At 49.1% G+C, this 23096-nt stretch overlaps 1 protein-coding gene across 1 annotated transcript in view; it reads right to left on the minus strand.

The window, feature by feature from the left end:
• Positions 1-8031: 8031 nt before the first annotated feature.
• Positions 8032-23096, minus strand: part of bahcc1b (BAH domain and coiled-coil containing 1b) — a 63109-nt gene continuing 48044 nt past the window's right edge. Inside the window, exons 15-30 of the mRNA XM_079756838.1 lie at positions 22886-22925; positions 22144-22219; positions 21595-21784; positions 21072-21215; positions 19350-19520; positions 18961-19199; positions 18615-18683; positions 16162-16333; positions 15290-15407; positions 14393-14468; positions 13998-14106; positions 13406-13522; positions 12907-13044; positions 10324-11813; positions 9776-10012; positions 8032-9614 (exon numbers count right to left, since the gene is read on the minus strand). Of these exons, the coding sequence (XP_079612964.1) occupies positions 9405-9614; positions 9776-10012; positions 10324-11813; positions 12907-13044; positions 13406-13522; positions 13998-14106; positions 14393-14468; positions 15290-15407; positions 16162-16333; positions 18615-18683; positions 18961-19199; positions 19350-19520; positions 21072-21215; positions 21595-21784; positions 22144-22219; positions 22886-22925 (3596 nt within the window). The 3' untranslated portion in view covers positions 8032-9404. The remainder of the gene's footprint in view (positions 9615-9775; positions 10013-10323; positions 11814-12906; positions 13045-13405; positions 13523-13997; positions 14107-14392; positions 14469-15289; positions 15408-16161; positions 16334-18614; positions 18684-18960; positions 19200-19349; positions 19521-21071; positions 21216-21594; positions 21785-22143; positions 22220-22885; positions 22926-23096) is intronic.

The raw sequence follows: 23096 nt of genomic DNA on the forward strand, positions 1-23096 counted from the left end.
TCCCTTTCTTTCTCCTTCATCCATCTCCATGCACACAACCACACATCCACACACCCAAAAAAACACCCACACCCACACATCCACACACACCCACACATCCAAAACACACACACACACACAAACACACACACATACAAAAACACAAATACACACACAAACACATAGACAAACACACACACATCCAAACACACACATACACAGACACACACACACACACACACACCCAAACACAAACATACACAGACAAACACACTCAAACACATACATACACACACACACAGGCACACATACACACACGCATTACACTGAGTCAATGAGGGAAATCAGCAGCAGAACCGATACACAAGCAGGTTTGTGTTCCTGGATGTTTTTAGAAGTCCTCCGCTGCGTTGCCATTTCCCTTCTCCCCTGGCGTCGACAGGGGGCCAGAAAAAACCGGCGGCTCTTCGACTGTAAACAGTTGCTTATTTCTTACAGTACATCCCATAAACCACTTAACAAGAAGAGCAGACGGTTTGGCATTTTGAGATTGTGCGCTAGTCTCCCTGAGATCCGCCTGCGGTGATGTAACTCCACAGACGGAGAGATATAATGTTGAGCGATACCAGAGGCCGGGCGGATGAAACCGGAGTAAATTAATCCGCCGACACTTCCTTCTCGTGTCCTGGTTTAACCCCGTCGATGCAATTGCAATGTTTCACATCTGGAACGGTAATAATGGTGATCGTGTGTCTGAGGAGGCGTGTTTGTTCCTATCAGAAGTGTGAATGACATGCGGAGTAACGAAACACAGCCAGGGGCTTGATTTTGAATTCGGGTTTTCCAATGTAGTTTCACTGGTTTTTACTGTGTTATTAACAGAAGCACGACTCTGTCTTTAAAAGTCGTTACGCAAATGGCATCGGCATACAGCATTTATTTTTGAGAAATGAGAGGGAGGGTTAATGGAAAATTCTGGAGATGCCAACTTTGACAGTATAGCATGTATGTCTTATCTTTCACCGACAGAGGACTTATTAATACTCACCCGAGGGATCAAAGATGAATGAAAGTGTTGATCTAGTGCCGATACCACAGATATATTTCTGAAGGGACGTTTTACTGCCAAAAGTTGGCTTAGAGCAGTGCCACAATGAAACCAGAGAAACACACAGAACGCTGATACCTGGACGGAGCTGAGCATCACATGACTGATGTGTCAATCAAGATCAACCTGTCAATCAAGGCCAATACATCCCTAGTACATCCCCTGTAATTTAATACAACTTCTCAATTCTAACCATGTGTTATCATTAGTTTGGAATGTTACAAACACACATGTTTGTTATGTTAGTTGTTGTGTGTGTGTGTTTTTTTTTTGTGTGTGTGTGTGTGTGTGTATGCGTGTGTGTGTGTGTGTGTGTGTGTGTGTGTGTGTGTGTGTGTGTGTGTGTGTGCGTGTAAATAGGGCAATTGGAATGCATTTACATCGCACTGCTCAGCCCTGCGGCCATTCAAAATGTTGTTTAATCCTTGCCTCACATTCACCCATTCATAAACACATTCTTACACTAACACCGGTGTCAATGCAAGGCACCAGCCAGGTTGTCAGGACCAAGCTCGGGTTAGGTGTCCTGCTCAGGGACACCTCGACCCTCAGCTAGGAAAAGACGGGGGTCGTACCCGCAACCTTCCAGCTGCCAGCCAAGCCGCTGAACTTCGTGAGCCTGGGCATGTGTGTACGGTAACACAGCCCCATGCTGTGAGTGAGCAGTGGGTTGCTGTCCCCGGTCGTCATAAATACACTGTATGTCTCTTCAGCTGCTGTCTCCAGGGCAACGATCTGGCAGCCCTGTCTCATGTCTCACCCTGCTTCTGTCCCTCTCACACACGCACACACACACACACACACACACACACACACACTCCACCAGCTCACCCAGCGACTAAATATTCCCTATGTTCTCCTACCAAGTGGCTGTGTGTGTGTGTGTGTGTGTGTGTGTGTGTGTGTGTGTGTGTGTGTGTGTGTGTGCGTGTGTCTATGTGTGTGTGCGTGTGCGTTGTCAGTATGGGCGAAACAAATCATATTTCCGTCGTCCCGACTTAACTGCTCATGGTGTGGTTGTCTCCTCTTATGATTGTTCATAAACAAACGGTTACCATGCCGACAGATCCCAGTGATGTTCCCATGTCTGCTGGCTGTTGAAGTGGCGTGCGTGTGCTGGATGAGCATCCATCAGCATAGGCACTTGCAGGCGTAAGCGCACCAACAATCGGTACGTCAATGTTTGTATTGTGGTCAATGTATGTGTACACAAGCCGCAATGAATAATTCTGGCACAGCCTGTCCGTCTGCCGGTCTGTCCATTGGCTACTGATAGTTATGATGGTTGTGTTGGAGCTGGCCACAGTGAGAGTATTTTCCACGCGTCAAAGAAAGAAGGGGATGGATGCGTTGCCTTGAGCGACCTAATCATGTCAGTTGAAGACAAAGTGTAGCAATCTAGCAGCTGTTTGGGCTGCATATAGTTACTTTTGAAACATAAACAGTGTGAATTTTAATCCCTGGTTCATAATGTTCACATTAAAATGCTTCATACATCATTGTTGTTTGTGCTGTTTAATAACTTGGATTCTTTGTTGCTTTCTACTTGTTTTACTTTTTGCTTAACTTGGCTTTGGACATTTATTAGTAATAAGAAAAATCGAATAAGAGCACATTTTTACTTGTACATTTAGATTAATTCCCTCAGCTTCCTCTCTCTCTCGCTCTCTCTCTCTCTCACTCTCTCTCTCCTATTCCAGAAGGACACCATTAAAATGTGAAAGTGAAGTAAAATAATAATAAATGTTTCGCCACTCATCTTCCTACTTAAATGTTAATAGGACGACGCAGAATCTAAATGGGGCAATTTGCATTTATGGTAGAGCACTTTTGCTTCCTTCTGTATTTTAACCTTTTGTCAAACTTTAAAGACAACAAATGTAGTAGGGTGGTATATTTCAGTACAATGTGAAGTCTTTATATTTAAAATATATCTGAAAAGATATTGTAAAAACATCTTTAAACAGATATTTTTTAAATATCTGTTTAAAATCTGGTGCTTTTTTCCCCTACTCTTAATGACTACAAAATGAAAACAGTCTTAATGATCACGATGGCAGATCCTTCTCAGGACCGGGTTAGGGAGGTGCCGTGTCTCCTGAACACTGTGACTGCTGTACCAAATGTCAAACATGGCTTCAAATGAGCCAGAAAGAGAAGGCGAGGGCTGAGGTGAAGAAATCCAGCGGAAAAAAAAGAGAGAAGCAGCACATTTGGGGGTTTGTAATGTAGGAGAACATGAAGACATGACGAGCGAGTGCCAGAAATCCATGATTTATGAAAGCCTACCATCTGTTGCCACAGAATATGTTGCACAACTACCACTGAGTCAATCCCACTGTATGGACAGCTCGCCTGTCCGATGAGCCGCTCACACACTCACAAATGCAGGCAGGCAGGCTGGCACACACGCAAGCACACACACACTCACGGACGCACACACACACACACACACACACATGCACACACACGCTCGGATAGATACAGTGAGAAAGATAGCAGTGGGATGTGATGTGAACGATGGATGAGCCAAAGAAAAGAAGACTACTTATCTTCTCAAACACACACACACAAACACACACAGACACACACACACACACACACGCACACATACACAGACACACACAAATACACGTACACTCACACACACACATGCATCTGCAAGCAAATCTGTCTCTCTCTTGCTCTCTTTATACACACAGACAAACACAGACACACACACACACACAGGCACGCACAAACACACATGCATGGGCATGCACCCACGCACACACACACATCTCTCGCTTTCCCTCTCCCACTCTCTGGCTCTCTCTATTTCTCGCCCTCTCACACACACACGCACACACACACCCACCCACCCACACACCCACACACACACACACACACACACACACACACACACACACACACACACACACACACACACACACAGCAGGAGCATCTCAGCCCAGTGCAGCTGACACCCATTCATTCACTGCGGTGACATGCTCTGGCTATATCTAAATGGAAAGCTTTCACTGTATTGCTCCTCTCATTCTCCGGTGCCCTTTCACCTCACACACACACACACACACACACACACACATGAACACACACGCTCCATGCACGCACATCTGCACCTAGCCATAACACACACACAGACACAGACACAGACACAGACACAGACACACACACACACACACACACACACACACACACTAACGCACAGTGATATGCTGAGCGATCTGTGATGGATAGCCTCGGTGCTCACTGGGTTGGTGACATGTTTGAGGTGTGGTGTGTTTGCTCCCCCCCGCCCCCCCTCCCTCGAACTACCTACCCTATCTCATCCCCCGACCCCCGCCCTTCCTAACCAGTTTACCCTGCTGTGTGTGAAACAGACACAAACACACACACACGCACACACACACACATACACACAAACGCACAAACAGGCCCAAGGTGTGTTTGCTCTTACAATGTGAAAGCCTACTTTCATTAACCCCCAGGCAACCTGCAGTCACCCATTGTGCCCCTATCTCCTGCAGCATTCTGGGTAAAGTAGTTTAACAATGTCAACCAGATAAGCCAAATGCAAACCTGCAGATAAGAGTCAAAGACTGCACTTAATGTCTGTATGTTTAAAAGGCGTTGGCTGATTGAGGGGCCGGCAAGGAGGATGTAAAATACCAACGGTAAGCAGAGTCTGTGTGTTTGTGTGTGTGTGTGTGTGTGTGTGTGTGTGTGTGTGTGTGTGTGTGTGTGAGTGTGTGCGTGGTCAGTATTGAAGACAGCCTGTTTCATATCTGTTTCTCTAATAACAAGGTACACCTCTTACAGTGTTCAGCACAAAGGCCAAACACATGAAATATCAAACACACACACACACACACACACACACATCCCCCCCCCCACACACACACACACACAATCCAAAACATACACACTTTCAGACAAAGAGCATGCCTGCCTTTGGTAGAACAGATGTGTGCATATGTATGCGTGTGTGTGTGGGTGTGTGTGTGTTTGGGGGTGTCATTGTGTTGCTTGACCTCAGGATATTTGAGTCTGGATTAGGGAATGATTAGTTAAATGTGCTCGGAAGAAAGGTGAGTCAACTCTTCCCGCTCTGCTTGGCGAGCGGGGAGTTTATGGGCTGCCTGGGAACAAAAGGTAGACAAAGTGGCGTTGGCAGAGTTTGGCCGGAGAGGGAATATCACGGCCAACAGTTCTCCAGATAAAAAGGGGTTTTGAGCCGGGAGCGTCGCAGGGAGACACAGAGCTGGTGGCGCTGGCGGGTCAGAGGTAGAGTCGCGAGCACAATGCTCTGTAGATACTCATTACAAAAGGAGCCAAGTTGCCACGGCTACGGTTACAGATGGATAAAAAGGTGTGAATCTGGTGCAGGAAGTTTCAGATGAAGCCCAGCCAGTCCTCTGTGAGTTTCTTTATCCCGGAAATGTGACACCCTGCGAGGGATAAGGCGGGCTCTGGTTGTTGGGCTGCCGTTGTTCATGTATTTATTGTACACACAGAGACACACATAGAGGCTATATGCTACGGGTCAGTATTTCACACTGTGTGTGTGTGTATGTGTGTGTGTGTGTGTGTGTGTGTGTGCGTGCGTGCGTGCGTTTGTGTGTGTGTGCGTGTGTGTGTCTGGGTACGTGTTTGTGTGTGTGTGTGTTTATATAACATAAACAAGCATGTGATCATTCGCGTGCACACCCAGTTACACCAACATACACATATACTGCACACACAAACATGCATACATGAGACGCACAAAACAACCCACACACACACCCACACACATACCCATATCCACACACAGATGTACAAACGTATATACGCTGACATTCACACACACACCCATGCAGGATCACCCCCACACACACACATGGTTTGTATTTTAAATCAGTGTGTCTCTGCAGGGTAAGTCGATCGCTGTGCTTTGTCTTCTTAATAGCCGTGTTCCGTTTTGATTATTCTGAATAGCCGCCCTACCTGCATCCAGGGGAAACCATCCTGCCTTATCCTATTCTCATGGAACACAGGTGGATACAGTTTCTCTCTCTCTCTCTGTCCCTCTCTCTCTGTCCCTCTCTCTCTCTCTCTCTCTCTCTCTCTATCCCTTCTCTCACTATTTATGTACCCCTCTCTCTCTGGCTCTTACTTTCTACTCAATGTCCCCACCCTCTCCCTCCATCTGTTTCCCTCTCCACTGCACTCTGCCAGACTAATGACAGGTATTGTTCAGCGCACCAACTCATTCAACCCAAGCTCGAACGCCCTTTAGTAATAAAAAGGACAAATGCACAGGACGTATAGGTATTTTTTTCTTTGACTTTTTTTTTTAATGAAACACAAATAGGCAATAAAATTAAGATAAATAAATTGTTTGTTGTTTTCTTTTTCTTTTTACATAAGGAAATATTTAGGCGTATTTCAAGAGAAATAAAGTGAAATACATTTTTTTTTATATTTTAGTTGAGGCTTTTTCAGCCGTGTTCCAGTGGGTCTAAACATAAAAAAACATTTGTTGTGTGATGATGTCACAAAAATAAAATAAAATAAAAAATAAAAGTAAAAATAAGGTGATGGTAAGAACGGAATCCAGTGTTTCTTAAAGAAAATACAGTTTTTTTTTCATCTCAAATATTGATTAAAGACCCATTACAAAGTAATATCTTCACATTAGATTCCTCTTAAAGCTTTTGCTTCGCAGTGTAACAGCAACATTTGTTGTAAAAAAACGAAAACAAAAGTAAAATCATCTGCGTTCCTGTTGTGCCCCCACTGTACATTCTGTACATCCACTACAAACACGTGGAACCAGGCTTGAATAACAGTCAGACAATGGAAAAATCAAGAAAACAAGCAAACAAAAAAAAGAACAAGACGAACAGACTCGTTTTTTTGGCAAAGCAGAAGAAAAAGTGACAGGAGAAGCGCACCGCCGACTGATCCTTTCTGTCCGTTTTTGTTTGTGTTCTGTCTCTTAAATACACCACCCCTTCTGATTGGCTCTGATTGTCCTTCACAGTCATGTGACGCCACTCTGGTTGCCATGGAACCCCCTCAAGTGCATATCCGCGCCGGGCGACGCGCAGACAATGTTGCTACAGCGTTTCGTCTTTTTCGTGTTCGTTTATTTTTTTCTTCTTCTTCTCCGTGGCTGTCATGGCAACGGCGGAACGAACACAATCCGTCCGTGAGAGGAAGTCTTCTTCAAATACCTCGGTGACTGCAGGGGTCCCAGAGTTGGATTGATTGAAAAATCTTTTGTCTCATAATATTGCATTCTTCCAAATGCTGCCAAGTGTAAACTCTGATGCGCTTTGGTATGTTTCGCTTTTTCTTTTCTATTTTTTTGGGCCTGATAAATATCTACATTATTATAAAGGATTATTAAGGTATATAGGCTAATATAGATTTACACAGACTAGATTCTTTAAGGATCAGACACAATCAGAAACTCAGTTTCTTTTCCAGTATTTATAAAAAAAGAATGAAAATAAAAAAAACTGACATTTGAACCCAAACCCTTACAGGACATAGTGAATAATAACCCCAACCGAACAAAGACGCAGAATAATGTTTGGATGCACATAAAAAAAAAAGAGCCTTACAAAAATGCCTTCTTTTTTCTTTTCTTTTCCATTTTTTTTTTTTTACAAAAATCTCGCCAACGCCACTAAATGATAATCTCTTGCCTAGAGCAGGGCCTCAAAAGCCTGATATTTTTTACACTCTTTGTACAGTTTTGACCCTGAATCAACACACATTCTTAGATCTGATACTATTCAGTGCACAAAGAGGGAAGGAAGGGGGGGCTGTCGCCGCCGTCCACCCCACCAGAACGACCAGCCGCCCGTCTCCAAGTCCGAGTAAGAAACGAAAACCCAAGGAAGGGTCCTCCATATTCATCTATTTAAAAGACAACAAATATTATATGTATACTATTTACAGTCGATGATGTATTTTACACGTTGCTGTACAGGTAAGGCCCTCGCCTGACCGTGGCCACGAAAAAAAACACACACTCACACAGTCCCGCAAGCACGCCGACATACACACACACACACACACACACAGAAACACACACATACACACATACTGCCCAGCCAATCGACCAAGCGGCTGTGCATCTACCTAGACGCTTGAAAAGGAGGATACGAGAGAGGTATTGACTTGTATGGCTTGACTCTTATGGCTGTCCAACACCCAGTTCGCGCTGGACAGATGTATATTCATGGGGCTTACTCTTTGAGTTTAAAAAGACTATGAAGGCTGTGATGGAGTCCAGGCCCATGACCAGTGAGCCCACACACAATCATAACAGGCACAAGCGCACGTGGAAACACACACATGCGCACACGCTCACACACACACACACACACATCACACACATCCTCAACCGATATTTACTCTGAGCTTGTCAAATAGCCATCAAGGCCATTGCAGCCGCTCTGCAAACAAACACATACACACAAACACACACACACACACACACATACAGAAAAACGTGTGTACATACACACACGCGCAGGCACACACACTTAACTACAGTGTTTAAGGTCCTGTTATGGGATCTCTCAGTTTTGATGCCGTTTGTCACACTACAGCGACCGGCGAGAGACCGCAAAGGCCATGCAACCCAGTGCGGTTTACGGAGAGCCTCTTCACTCAATACAGTCTTTTAGCCCCCCTCTCGCCTCTCTTTCCATTCCTCCACCCCTCCCCCCCCTCTCTCTCTCTCTCTCTCTCGCTCTCTCTCTCTCTGCACATTCATGACACACTCCTCTGTTTGTCGGAGGAGAGTATTGGTTTGAATCGGTCGTGTTTGTAAAAAGGCTCTGCAGTGTTTCATCGTAGACATTCCAGTGCTTGTGGAGGTGGCGTCCACCTCGTTCAGCACCCCAAGTGCTCTTGTGTTTTAGATCCCGCTCAGATCCGTGCTTCCAACGGCACACAGATTATTGTCTTTCGTTTTTTTTACCTCCCGAACCGGTTTGGTTGAGGTTCCGTGCACCAAGGCCCGCCACTGATAAGAGCTATACAAAAGATCCCTGCTTGCAATGCAGGTTTCTCCCTCATTATCTTGCTGATCTTCCCCCTGCCATCAGCAGCGCTTGTGGGCGTCAACCTACGGGGGCGGTACAGCTCGATCTCAGATTGGTGATTTGAGAAGAGGACATCTCCGCTGTCTGTTGGTCCCGCCCTCAACCTGTCCATCAGGAAGAGCGTCCTCTACGTGCTGCACGCGACGGAGCCCGTGCCACGCCGGAACGGACATCACCGCTCTGATCCTTCTCCCCAAGCAGGTTGGTTGCTAGGATACAATAGCCACTCCCTCTGCGCTGACCAGCTGGCCTGTGGTTGGCTCGTAGGTTCCCGCCTGGTAGAACAGGTCGTTGGTCATGCCCCCGGGCTTGCGTCGGCGAATCAGGTGCTCGTATTCGTCTCTGCCGACCACCTGGCAGCGGTGGGAGATGGTCTGCACGTCGTTCTCGTCCTCGTGGCTAGACTGGTACAAAGCATTCTGGGTAGGGGAAGATGGAGACGATGGAGAAGATGGAGATGATGGAGAAGATGGACAGGTTGCGTCAATAAAAAAAGCAATAAAAGCACAAAAACACCAGATTTAGATTTCCCATCGGTGGCGGTTTTGGTGACCAAAGCCAGCTCGGTGTCCGGGGTTACCTTGCCGTCGCGGTGCCTCTTGCCCAGGCGGGTCTCCTCTGGGTGGTAGAACCACTTGACCCGGACCACCATGCTGGAGCTCCAGGACTCCCACAGGCTCTCCACCCGGCCCACGTAGGGCAGCTGGGGCCGGCCAGGGGAGAGGAACACGGCGCAGTCCCCCACGCGGACCGTCTCCTTGCCCCGCACGATGGCCTTGTAGAAGAGCTTCCTGGCCTTGCCCTTCAGACCCCTCCTCTGTTGGCACAGACAGCGTTTTCAGTTTCTCGCTTGCCAGGGACATTAGCATATGCAACGTTTTGCTGGTTTTGGTCTGCCAGCAAGATTGAAATAAAACGGGTACGACACCCAACACCGACGACAAACAAGACTTGTCCGCATGTGTACAAAACATGTCGTAGCTTTACAGTTCACTGTCAACACCCTTAGTGTGTATACATTTAGAAACGCTACGGAGAGAGTCACAAAGTACCCAAATGTCTGTTCATCATGTTCCCGACTGCAACACTACGCTTCCTTCCACCTCCAGCGTTTCCCCGGGTTCTCACCTGCGTGGGGTTACCTGACCATTTCCACAGCTGTCGTCCCGGCAGGTGTGGAGCCGTGCGGGTCAGCGGGTCAGGGGAGGACATCCTCTGCCGCTTGGCTGACGACTGCTCCTTGGCCGCGGGCTTGGGCTGCTGGTTCCCCGGATTGCTCAGGCCTGGCGGATGGGAGGCCAGGGCGCCCTCCTTCTTTTTGACCTGGGATTTGGCCGCGCCGTTGTTAGCCGCGACACCGCGACCGGAAACGTACTCCTGCCTGTCCTCCGTCCTCTCCGCCCTGCCCTGCCCCGACCCGGACACGGCCAGGGAGGCCTTGGCCGCGTAGGCGTGCGACGGCGGCGGCGGCGGCGGCGGCGGGGGGCCGGAGGTGGCGGCGGCGGCGGCGTCCGGGCTCAGCGGGCTGGAGGTCAGGTGCTGCCGGCGCTTGTGCTTGTCCTGCTGGAGGAGCGCGCGGCGGAGCAGCACCGAGGAGGACTCCTCGTCGGAGGAGTACGAGGAGTCGTTGTCCGAGGAGCAGACGGAGGAGGAGGAGGAGAGGGAGCCCGACGAGGAGGAGGAGGAGGTGGAGGAGGAGGAGCACAGGGAGAGGCGGGAGAGGAAGCGGCCGCCGGGCAGCGAGGCTGCGGCGGTGGCGGCGGCGGCGGTTTCGGCGCTCCTTCGCCTGTCGCGGTCTTGACCCTCTTCGTCGTCGTCTTCGTCGAGCTCGGAGTACGAGCTGGGGCCGTCGCTGGCGTAGTCCAGACTGTAGTCCCCTCCTTGGCTGCTGGACAGAAGCCCCTTGCTCACGTGCTGGGCGCTTTTGGGCAGGGGGTGCGACTTGACCACGCCCACCTCCCTCGGCCCCCTCCCTTTCTTCCCGTCCTTCACCAGCAGCGTCGGGTGGGCGTACCGCATCGGCGTTCCCGCGGCGGCCACGGCCTTCCCGACCCGCCCTCCGCCCCCGCCCAGCCGGAGCAGGGCCTTGCTGTTCTTGGTCTTGGGGGACGTCACCCCCTCGTGGTCCAGCTTCACCAGGAACTGCCTCTTGTGGCGCTCGTTGGCGGGCTTCCTGACGGCGGCGGCGGACGGCGTCGCCACCCCGCCGGCGGAGGAGGAGGAGGAGGACACAGGCGGGGCGGACTCCAGAAGACCGCCCAGAGGGGTCCCGGTTGCCGCGCCGACTGGCCGCGCCCCACCGGAATTCCCACCGGCACCCGCGAAGGTTGCGTAACCGTTGGCGATGCTGCTGAAGGAGTCCACCTCGAACGGGGATCCGAAGATGCCTTTGAGGGGCGCGGCGGCAGGGTGGGGGGAGGGCCGCTGGAAGATCCCCAGGTCCCGCTCGCGGATCCTGCGCTGGGTCTTCCGGGACGTCCCGTTGAAGAGGAAGAAGTCCACCGGAGGTCTCTTCCTGGGGGCCGACCAGCTCAGGGGGCTGGCGGCCGCCTTGGTCGCGGCCCCCTGCACCGCCGGCACGCCGGTGGGGTTCTTGGGGATTTTCTTGGGCCTCCCGACTGAGGAGGGGGGGAAAGGGAGACGGGGAAAGGAATCTCAGTCAGTACGGACTTCTTGACACCCCTCTGAAAACAGGAGCTAGATTAATTATGAAACTGAATACGCCTGAGAAACCGTATATCTCTATCAGCCCTAATTTCCCGCTTGGCCGGCCGAGTTTCAACGTATCCGTTTCACTGTGAGACAAACTTGGTCAACCTGTATGTACCTCCAGACTGATGTTCTGCAGGGCGACACGCGATGAGTTACGAGATGGCTAGTTAATGAGGCACAGCATACCAGTTGCGCAGTGCCATGATGTGATTAATGAGTTCACGTAAAGGGCAAAGGGTATACACTATGTGAATACTTACTGTATGTCTGATTTTGTGGCCAAAGGCGTTTTAAAAACAGATTTGTTAATAAGAGTTAATAATAATTTATAGGAGACATATAAAGCATATATAAAGTATAAAATATATATAAAGTAAATATAAAATATACTGTATATATATATATAAGTGTTGTCTCAAGTGTTGTCTCTTGTGTGTGCATGCAAGCTTAAAGTGTTTGTGTGTGTGTGTGCCTGCGTGCGTGCGTTTGTTTGTGTTTGTGTGTGTTTTTGTGTGTATTTGTTTGAGTATGTGTGTTTGGGTGTGTATATGTTGTATGTACGAGTGTGTGTGTGTGTGTGTGTGTGTGTGTGTGTGTGTGTGTGTGTGCGTGTTTGTGTGTGTGTATGTTTGTGTGTGTGTGTTTTGGTGTGCGTGTGTGTCTACATCAACTGGTTGGACCAGTACTGCCTCTATATGTGGGTCTTTTGAGAGGTGGGTTTAAGGCTACGATGTCTGAGTGATGTTCCTGTGGTGAGCTAAATCTCCTCAGGCTGCCTCCTCAAGTGAAACGAGAGCCTGGCCACACCTAGCACGTACACAGGTCACTGTCTGGCCACAACATACCATCAGACTCTGCAGTAGTATACTATAACACTGCCAAACGGGAGGCGGGTTTTCCCTTTGCCTTGTGTTCGTTCGAATTGGAGCAGAAGTATTTTAACAAGCGCCTAGATGTTTGACTAGATTTCACTCGGGTGGTGATATTTTGATGCCTCACCTGGCCTCTTCTCTTGGGGCCTCCCTGCTGCCTCCCCATTGGTTGATTTTTCCAGCTGTGTTTCCCTGTTGTCCTTGGCGGAACTCCGTCTCCCGCGGCGACCGGATGAGGTGAGAAGAGCCGGCGATGGCTCCGCACCTGGGGGGAGCGATCGTTAAAGACATGAGCAGAGTTGACGACATTACCAGTGCACAACTTATCTAGGCCTGTGTACCATATAAACAACATGTATTTGTTTGTTTGTTTGCTTTTAGTTTCTTTCTGTGTGTGTGTGTGTGTGTGTTTATCTGGCTGTTTTTTTGTTTGTTTGTTAATATCTGTCTTTCTTCAGTTTGATCCTCTCTCTCTCTTCTCTCTCTCTCTCTCTCTCTCCCTTCTTTCTCTCTCTCTTCTCTCTCTCTCCCATCTCTCTCTCTCTCTCTCTCTCTTTCTCCCTCTCCCTCTCTCTCCCTCTCTCCCTCTCGCGAGAGGGAGAGAGACCCAGTGGCCTGCTACTCACAGTGGACCTGGTACCCTGGGGGGAGCACTCTGACGTTGGGGAGGGAGATCCGTCCCCGGTCGCCGTCGTCAAACTCCACCATGACACTGCCCCCCTTCTCCTCCTCGCCCGGACCCCCTGCACAGGACACACAGTGCCAATCAATAACATGTAACTCCGTTCAATACCATTCAGTTAAATTGAATTGAATTGAATTGAATTGAATTAAATAAAAATACTTAATTTGTGATGACAAACTCGAAAACGAACACATATGTTAAGAGTTTAAAAGAATAAGGATAAAGGGGAAATACATGATGTCAATTTGGCAAAGTTTTATTTTAGGTGGGCAAGAGTTTCTACACACACACAAAACCATACACACACACACACACACACACACAAACAAACACATACACACACACACACACACATTGACACACACTAAAACACATTCACAAAAGGAGTTCTTGTTGAGTTGGGAGACTTGTGTTTGGTTGAGAGTAACCACCAGTGTGTTTGCATGTGTGTGTGTGTGTGTGTGTGTGTGTGTGTGTGTGTGTGTGTGTGTGTGTGTGTGTGCGCGTGTGTGCGTGTGTGTGTGTGCCCTCACCTCGCTGAACGTATCCAGGGTAGAGGCAGCGGGAGCGCTCGCTCCAGTACGCACACACCCTGGTCCCGGCCGTCAGGATGGACTCGCTCTGAGGCCGCACGTCCAGCACCTGGAGACGGCAGATGAAGTCAAACACAGAGCTGACGCAGCACACACACAGCTGGCTGATATCACCCCCCCCCCCCCCCCCCCCCCCTCCCCCCCACACACACACACACGTTCCACACCAATCCGGACAAAGCCCGGTGGTTACACTTAATGTTCCCTGCGGTTTGTTCCCGAGCTGCGGCTCAGATACTGGAGAACAGCGTATTTTTTTTTAATTTGAAACAGGTGTGAAAATGTTGGGTTTCAGGGGGGAGAAAAAAAAAGCGTGATGGAGGGCAGATACTCACAGCTTCCTGCAGCAGCTGCTCCAGAGAGTAGATCCTGGGCCTGTTGCCCCGTTCTCCTTCTATCACCACACTGAATCTACAGCAGAGGGAGAGAGGGAGCGAGAGGGGGAGCGAGAGAGAGAGAGAGAGAGAGAGAGAGAGAGAGAGAGAGAGAGAGAGAGAGAGAGAGAGAGAGAGAGAGAGGGAGAGGGAGAGAGGGAGAGAGAGGAGGGGAGAGAGAGAGAGAGAGAGGGAGAGAAGGAGGGAGAGGGAGAGGGAGAGAGAGAGAGAGAGAGAGAGAGAGAGAGGGAGCAGGAGGGAAAGAGTGTGAGGATAATACACTTTGTTTTGTCCCAGACTTCAGAGCTTCGATGAATAACGGTCAATGGCCGTTTAGACTCCCAGTAGTTCATCTCAGGAATCATGGAAATGCCCCTTTGTATTTTGGTATTTCACATCTTCTTTTGTTGTCAAGCAATGTGTCTGTTATGGTAACCTCAACTACACTGCACTGCTACATATTATACTTAACAAAGTTAAACCAATCTAAACTAAACCAAAATAAACTACAGCCGAGTCACAACAGTATGTCCCTCTTGATCTAAGGATCCTACTCTACAATAAACCACACTATGCTTCGCTATGCTATGCTGGACAATACTACACTAAGCTAACATAAGATATGCTATGCTAGGATAGGCTATGCTACACTAAGCAACTATAAACCATGCTATGCTAGGATAGGCTATGCTATGCTAGGGTATCTTACACTTGCGATTCTGTGCTATGCTATGCTAGGCTAGGCTAGGCTACACTCACATAAACTACGCTATGTGAAACAAGGCTAGTCTTGGCTGGGATAGGCTACACTAAGCCAACCTAAGGGCAGGGCTGGGTGGGGGTTAAGCAGGGCCTTACATGTCGGGCAGGTCCAGCGTGTGGACACAGGCGGCGTACAGAAGCTCGTCCTCCTTGGAGATCAGGATCTTCAGTCCGTCCACCAGCATCTCTTTACTCAGCACACAGTTAGGCAGCGCTGGGGAGGGAGAGAGGGAGAGAGAGAGAGAGAGAAGATGAAGCGATAACACAGGGAGGTCACACGAGAACGTGGGAACGAGTGTGCATGTGTTTTGATGTGTGTGCATATGTATTTTGATATGCATTGTGCGTGCCTTCAACACAAACACACACACAAAACACATACAGTTAGCCACGTATTTGTATCTGCGTGTGTGGGTTTTTGTTTAAATGTTTTGTGTGCCTGTGCTCAGGTTTGTTTTTGTCTTTTTCCTGTCACCCAATGCTAAATGATGTTGTTCTGTTTGTTACGCATTCGAGTGGCCTGTGTGTTTGTCCTTTTGCCACTGCATGTGCACATTTGCATATCGGTGTGAACTTGTGTTGGCACATCCATAAATCTATCACTTACATGATGTACTAACTATGAGTATGTGCGTGCCTGCGTGTTTGTCTGAATGTGTGTGTGTGTGTGTGTGTGTGTCTGTGTGTATGTGTGTGCGTTTGTTTCTGTGTGTGTGTATGTGGGTGAATTTGTGTTTGTGTGTGTGCGTGTGTTTGAGTGACTGAGTGTGTGTGTGTTTGTGTGTGCTTGCGTCTGTGTGTACGAGTGAGTGCGTGTGTGTGACGTGTATGTGTTTGCTTTCTTTTGTGTGTTTGTGTGTGTGTGTGTGTGTTTGTGTGTTTGTGTGTGCATGTGCTTTCATGTGTGTGTGTGTGTGTGTGTGTGTGTGTGTGTGTGTGCGCTTCTTGTCTGGTCACATGGTGCTCACCAGGTATTCTAGAGGGCATGTTGGGAGGAAGGAGGTCCTGATCCTCCTCCCCCTCTTCCTCCTCCTCCTCCTCCTCTTCCTCCTCCTCAGAGAAGCTGCTCTCCTCGTCGAGGTGGAAGCCGTCGTCCGCGGCGAAGCTCTCCAGGAGGCGGCTCACCGCATGCCCCGTGGCCTGAGGGCGCAAGGGGAAAACAGGATGTGATGTCATACAGACAGGATGCCGGATGTGGCTTTCATCATCTCCAACGCCTCCATTCGAGTGTGACGTGAGGCAGGAACTTCAGGTGATCAAATCTGAGAATTCCCCCAACCCCACCCTCCTCCACCCCAAAACCCTGCCCCCGCCACCACCCTCCTCCCCTTCTCCAGATCCTCAGAAGTGGACTAACACGACTACCAGGAACACACATAGTTACTCCAACTCCCAGCTTTACTGTAACTGGCTGTGGACAACACAACCATATCCTGACAGGCCCCATGTTATTGGGAAGTTCTGAGGAACAGAAATTGTTTCATGGATGTGTGCTTTCATTGTGCCTCGCTCGTAAGTGGCTTTGGATAAAAGCCGTCTGCTAAATAGACTAAATTAGAGGTTTAGTGGAATGGATTTTAATGTATCCTTCGTTGTTCCTTTTTTTTTCACCATAGAAGCGGGATAAAGATGTTCCAGGACGTTTACATATCAAGTGAAGAGCGCACACACACACACAGAGGCCTAAAAATGGACAGGCACAAACAACCTCTGCAGACTGGTTTTCGCCAGTTTATCTAATGATAAGTGTGATGGGGATTAGAAGACAGCTCACTAAACAGGTTCCTGCATGGCGATGGCCATGTACTCATAAAAACCCACATTTGATGCGTTTCTGTCCGTGTGTTTGTCTGTCGGTGTTTTCCAACGTAGTTTTCCACATTAAGGGATCATATATTTGACTGACAGAAGGCTCATCACCTCAGGGCATGGAGGATCTTTCACTTTATTTGTTGTAACGGGTGTGTCTTAGTGTGGCGGGGTTGGTGTGTGTTCAGGTGTACACTTTGAAATTCATTGCAGCTGTATAACTAGAGTTCGTTCAATGTACGCACGTGAGTGTGAAAATGCAGATGACTTGCGTGGGTGGATCTAGATAGTTAAATAGTTTGAAAGCTTCATAAAGGCTGCCTCTTTTCCACTGAATATGTACTCAAGAGTCGTGTTTGTAGTTGTGCTTGACATTCGTTTGAGTGTATTCTGTCCTTGCGTTTGTGTGTGTGTGTGTGTGTGTGTGTCTACGTGTGTGTGTGTTTGTCTAAATAAATCTAACTATAGAAGTGTTGCACATCCATTTCTATGTACCTTCAAATTCTACAGCAAACTTTCACTCACTTTATGTGTGTCTTTGTGAGACAGAACAAGAGAGAGAGAGAGACAGAGGGGCAGAGGGAGAGAGAGAGAGGGGATGGGGGGGCTGCAGGCTTGCATTGGGTGTGTTTGTGAATATGGTCGTTGTCTTTGTTCTCCTGCTTGGTTCATAGCTATGTGTTTTTTGGACATTCCTTTGTGATGAATCCAATACCAGGAACCTCGAGGCAATCCTAACAAACATCCACAGCACTGCTTTGGCAACAACTGCCCACATAAATAACACAGTGCGAACACACACACGCACACACACGCACGCACACACGCACACACACGCGCACACACACACACACACACACACACGACAGAGCTCACATTCAAATCCTTTGAATATTAGCATCTGACAATGAAATGTCATTTGACTACATCAAATATGGAACGATTATAACCAGTGGCGCACTGGCCATCTGTGAGTTCAGGAGAATTACAGGGCCGGCCTGGCCCATTCCGTGAGCCATTTGAATTGGGTTGAATTGATAAATTAATTCATTAATGTTGAAATAAAATTGTACAGAAATTGTACGACCACAGGGACTATCTATGGCTGTTAGACCGGTCCAACGAGGAGGGCTTTGAAGTCCCAGTACGGCCCGGATAATCGCTGATCTACCCGGCAGGTTTTGCATGGTTTGGCAGCGCGGGTGGTTATTCTTCTGGCTTCATTTGGGGTGTTTATTTTAAACGTTTTCTTTGTGAGCTAATAAGGAAGTAGTGGATGAAACGAGGGACGGCTTGGGAAAACTCCCTTCTTTTTTTCCTGCGTCGGCTGAAGTACAAAGCACACGCGGGCGTGCGTGTGTTGACGAGAGACGGCCGCGATGACGACCCGAGCCTGTTCGGCGTCGGCTTTGATCCAAAGGTCAGCATGCTTCGCTCTCCGACGTACAGAGACATGATACCCAGTGCGTCGCTCGAGTGTTCCTAAAACAAACACGCCGCACTGTTTGAGTGGCTTCTATCACGGGGACACACATGATGACGGGAGGGGGAGAGGAGACGGCACGCAACATGTCACCGCAGTACACCGGGCTCTCCCTTCCAAATCACCCACCTGCTTGCTTCTGTTGCGACAGCCCCGGAAGATCTCTTCCCTCTGGCTTCTCATCCACTGGTCTCTCCTCTGAAACGAGCACACCACCCATAAACAGCTGTTAGCTGGAAGCCATAAAAGCAGGGTGTTTTCCCCCCTCTTCAAGTGGTTTCATCCAATGCGACCTACGCCACATTTTTTCGTAATTTATGGGGTTGAGGCATCTTGCTCAAGGGTGCCTGAATTTTGGTCATGGTTCCTTCAGCAGGAAGTCAAACTTCTTTTAAAATATTTAGTGTGCTCCGTCTTGTTATTTTATTTCTTTTAAATAAAGTTTTATGACTACAAATAAAATACGCCCTCTTACCTTTCCCAGAATGCCGTGTGCTTCTGAACTCTTGGCTTCCTTATTGAACCTGTGCAAATCAGCCACAGCGACCAGGTTACCCCGGCCATCGCTGAAGCTGTTGTCCAGGGACGAAGCCCCCCAGCTGGGGAGACACTGCCTCTTGAAGCCCTGGTGATCCGGGTGCTCCATCTCTTTGCTCACAAGACTTGGTCTGCCTGGAGCTCTCCCGGTGACTGTACTTGGCAGGCTCACAACACCTGGAGGAACAGGAAGTGTGACAGGAAGTTACAAATAAGACATAATCCCAGAGCTGATATGAAGTCACACATTTTGGATTATTTATTCACGATCATTCAACGTCTCTCCAGAGTGTAATGTGAGACGCTTGGTGGTGTGATGATTCTAACCTGCTGGTTCAGATCTCTTTCTCCTGGCTTTCTGATTGGCTTGAAGTCTGGAGGAGGACGATGAAGATGATCCAATCGCAAACGGTCTCCTGGGGGCCTCCTTAGAAAACGAGGTCACCTTGATGTTGGAGGTCTCCTCTTCACTGTTGTAGCTGCCATCGTCATCCTCCTCTGTCGGGGTCCCAATATGAATACAATTAGTAAACGAATCAATGAATCAATTGAATCAATCATTTATTCAATCTGTCAGTCGGTAGGGACAATCAAAACGGCAGCACTTTCAACAAATGCCTGAGTTTAGCTTGATGAGACGTATTGATGGCAAGCTCTCAACGCATCGCTGAGTAGCGCCCAAAAAGAGGTTGAATGGTTCAATGGAGGCTGATGCGTGGATGTTGGTAACTTAGAGGGACATGCCTAAGAAGAAAGCCTTCTTTAATGGTAATATATGCCCTCTGTGCCCCTTAATGTAGCCAAAGGGACTGGTTGTCAATTGTGCATATTCACACGCACACACACATATACCACACACGCAGAGGCCACACACACACACACACACTCACGCACAAACAAAGACACACACACGCGGCGACGCGGATCAGTATTGGCAGCTGTGTGTGTCTGGCTGGCGGGTGGGTGGGGTGGTTTGGTGGGGTTTGGTGGCGGTGGTGGGGGTCATGGTGGGTGTTGACACGTCTCTGACACACTTGTCACTTACATGGCGTTCTCGTCAACACTCTCGCTCTCTCTCTCTCTCTCTCTCTCTCTCTTACACACACAAACACGCACGCGTGCGGACATGCACGCACACACACTGCCATCAGAGTACTGGCTGTGGAGCTGGCTGACTGCGTCGGCGTTAATAGAACTCCCTGACTTTTTAAGTGGCACTGCTTTTTTGGCCGAGACCGACAGGGACGTGCATGTGCTCATGTGTGTGTGTTGGCTCAAGGGTTTGTTGTTGTGTGCCTGCTGGTGCGTTTGTGTGTGGGTGTGTGTGTCCGTGTGTGTGTGTGTTCATGTGCCTAGTGTTTGCATGCCTATATGTGTATGTAAATGTGTGTTTGTGTGTGTGCTTATGTGTCTGTCTGCTTATACGTGTGAGCAAACATGTGTGTGCGTATATGTGTGCGTGTGCTTATGTGTTCTGTGTGCTTTATGTGTGAGTACACGCGTGTGTGTGTATTTGTGTGTCTGTGCGTGTGTTTTTTGTGTGGGCGTGCTTATGTGTTCTGTATGCTTTTATGTGTGAGTACATGTGTGGGCGCCTATATATGTGTTTGCGTGTGTATGTGTGTGTGCACACGTATGTGTGTGAGTGTGTGATGTCTGTGGTGTGACATTCTAAAGAGGAGCCAGAATGCAGACTCATGTTACAGACAGGGGTTAGAGAGTACTAGGCAGGGAGAGGCGGACGTGTGTGTTTGTGTGTGTGTGTGTGTGTGTGTGTGTGTGTGTGTGTGTGTGTGTGTGTGTGTGTGTGTGTGTGTGTGTGTGTGTGTGTGTGTGTGTGTGTGTGTGTGTGTGTGTGGGGGGGGGGTGTTCTCGTGCCTGGGCCGTGTCGTTAACGGATTCAACGGTGTGATCGCAGATCTGGAAGGTGAGACAGGAGGAGACGTCCTACCCACCAGACGCGCATGTGAGGGATATTTGCAACTCATTTGGCACAATATCTCTTCCCAACTGTTTACGCGCGGCGTCACCGTGGCTACCATTGCTCACCGTTTTCGGAGCTGTAGCTGTCACTCTTCTCCTCCCTCACTTCCTGTTTCTTACAGGCCACGCCCAGGAGAATATTTGGCTTCCTGCCCCGCCTCTTCCTCTCTGTTTGATGAGCCCAGTCCTGCTGTGCACCTGATGCATCTCCTGCACGTGTGAGACGGTCAATGGTTAGATCAACTGTGTGTGTGTCTGTGTGTGTGTGTGTTTGTTTGTGTGTGTGTGTGAGATTGCTTGTGAGTGTGTATGCCTGTGTGTGTCTGTCTGTGTTTGTGTGTGTGTGTTTGTGTATGTGTGATTGTCTGACTGTGCGTGAGAGAGTGTTTGTACGTGTGTGCATGTGTGTGTGTGTGTGTGAGTGTTTGTGTGTGTGTGTGTGTGTGTTTCTGTCTCTGTTTGTGTGTGTGTGTGTGTGTGTTTGTCTGTGTATGTGTGTGTGTGTGTGTGTGTGTGTGTGTGTGTGTGTGTGTGTGTGTGTGTGTGTGTGTGTGTGTGTGTGTGTGTCTGTGTGTGTGTGTCCTCCAACCTGCGTCTCCCTGTCTGCAGTGACCGTCAGAGTCGGCTCCGGTGCCTGGGGCCCCTCGGCAGCGATGCGGGCCTGCTGACGAGGCACCCCGCTGGGCAGCGGCCTTCTGCTTCAGCTGGGTCACCCGTCTGGCCAGCCTGGAGCTTAGGGTGCTAGGACGACCTCTCGACCGCTTGCAGTGAACTTTCATCTGATGGGTGGGTGAAAGGAGGGAGACAGGGAGAGAGAGAGAGACAAAGAGACAGAGAGACAGAGAGAGAGAGAGAGAGAGAGAGAGAGAGAGAGAGAGAGAGAGAGAGAGAGAGAGAGACAGAGAGAGAGAGAGAGAGAGAGAGAGAGAGAGAGAGAGAGAGAGAGGGAAATAGAGAGAAATGGTGTATTGGAGGCGAAGATAAGGAATAAGTAAGAAAAAGAAAAGAGCTACAGTTACAACATGTTAAAACATAAAGTGGTCCACACAACCCAAGTCAAATCACAATTACAAAACAATTAGGTGTCAGTCAAAGTAAGTCATCCAATCAGAAAGCATATGGGGGGGTACACACTAACCTGTGTTGAGCCGAGACTGGTGAAGCTGTGATTCATGTTCTTCCTCGGCTTCCCGGATAAGAGATTAAGCCCTGCCCTGCAAGATGCAAAATGAAGCAAAGTTAGAATTGAATACAAAATGTAAAAAAACACAACAAACAACTAGCAGCGACCTTAAAAAAAAGATCAGCAACCATAGTTCCACAATCATCCCTCCGTTTCCTGGGACACACTTCCTTCCCATCGTTCCATCTCATTCTCCTTTTCTCCTCTTTTATTGCCTTCTCTCCCACCCTTTTTTGAATTATACATCTCTTTCATTCTCTCCTCCCCCTGGGTTCATCCCACCATTCTGACACTCTGCCTCCCCCCTGCCTCCCCCTCCTCCCCTTGCCTGGGCTTTGATGAAGACAGAGCGGGAGAGAGAGAGAGAGAGAGAGAGAGAGAGAGAGAGAGAGAGAGAGAGAGAGAGAGAGAGAGAGAGAGCGAGGTCTGGTGCCTCCTCACTTTTGTTCAAAGCAGTTTGGTGGCAGCAACAACAACAACGAAAAGAAGGAATTGGCGCGGCATGCCAGCAGAGTGAATGTGGCACACAAAATAACCACATAAAGGGGCAGAGGAACAACCTGTTAGGAGGGGAGAGACTGAAGCTGGTTACGGAGGTCTGGTGGTGGGTGGGTGGTTGTAGTGGTGGGGGTGGGGGGTGGTGGCGGATTGTGTGAGCCGGAGCGAGATATAAAAAGAGGCTATTGGGGTGGAGGACGGTTGGGTAGGATGGAGCGGGGGGTGGGGGGATGGGAGGGCTTGAGGGGGGATGCATGGAGGGATGGAGAGATGAAGAGTGAGAGCAAGGGTGCCAGTGTGAAAGCATGAATGAGCAATAGGGAGAGGGAGGGGGAGGGAGGGAGGAGGGGGGAGAGGGAGGAGGGGGGAGGTGGAGGGAGGAGGGGGGAGGGGGAGGAGGGGGGAGGTGG

This window comes from Pollachius pollachius (genome assembly GCF_949987615.1).
Source record: "Pollachius pollachius genome assembly, chromosome: 19".
Taxonomy (NCBI): domain Eukaryota; kingdom Metazoa; phylum Chordata; class Actinopteri; order Gadiformes; family Gadidae; genus Pollachius; species Pollachius pollachius.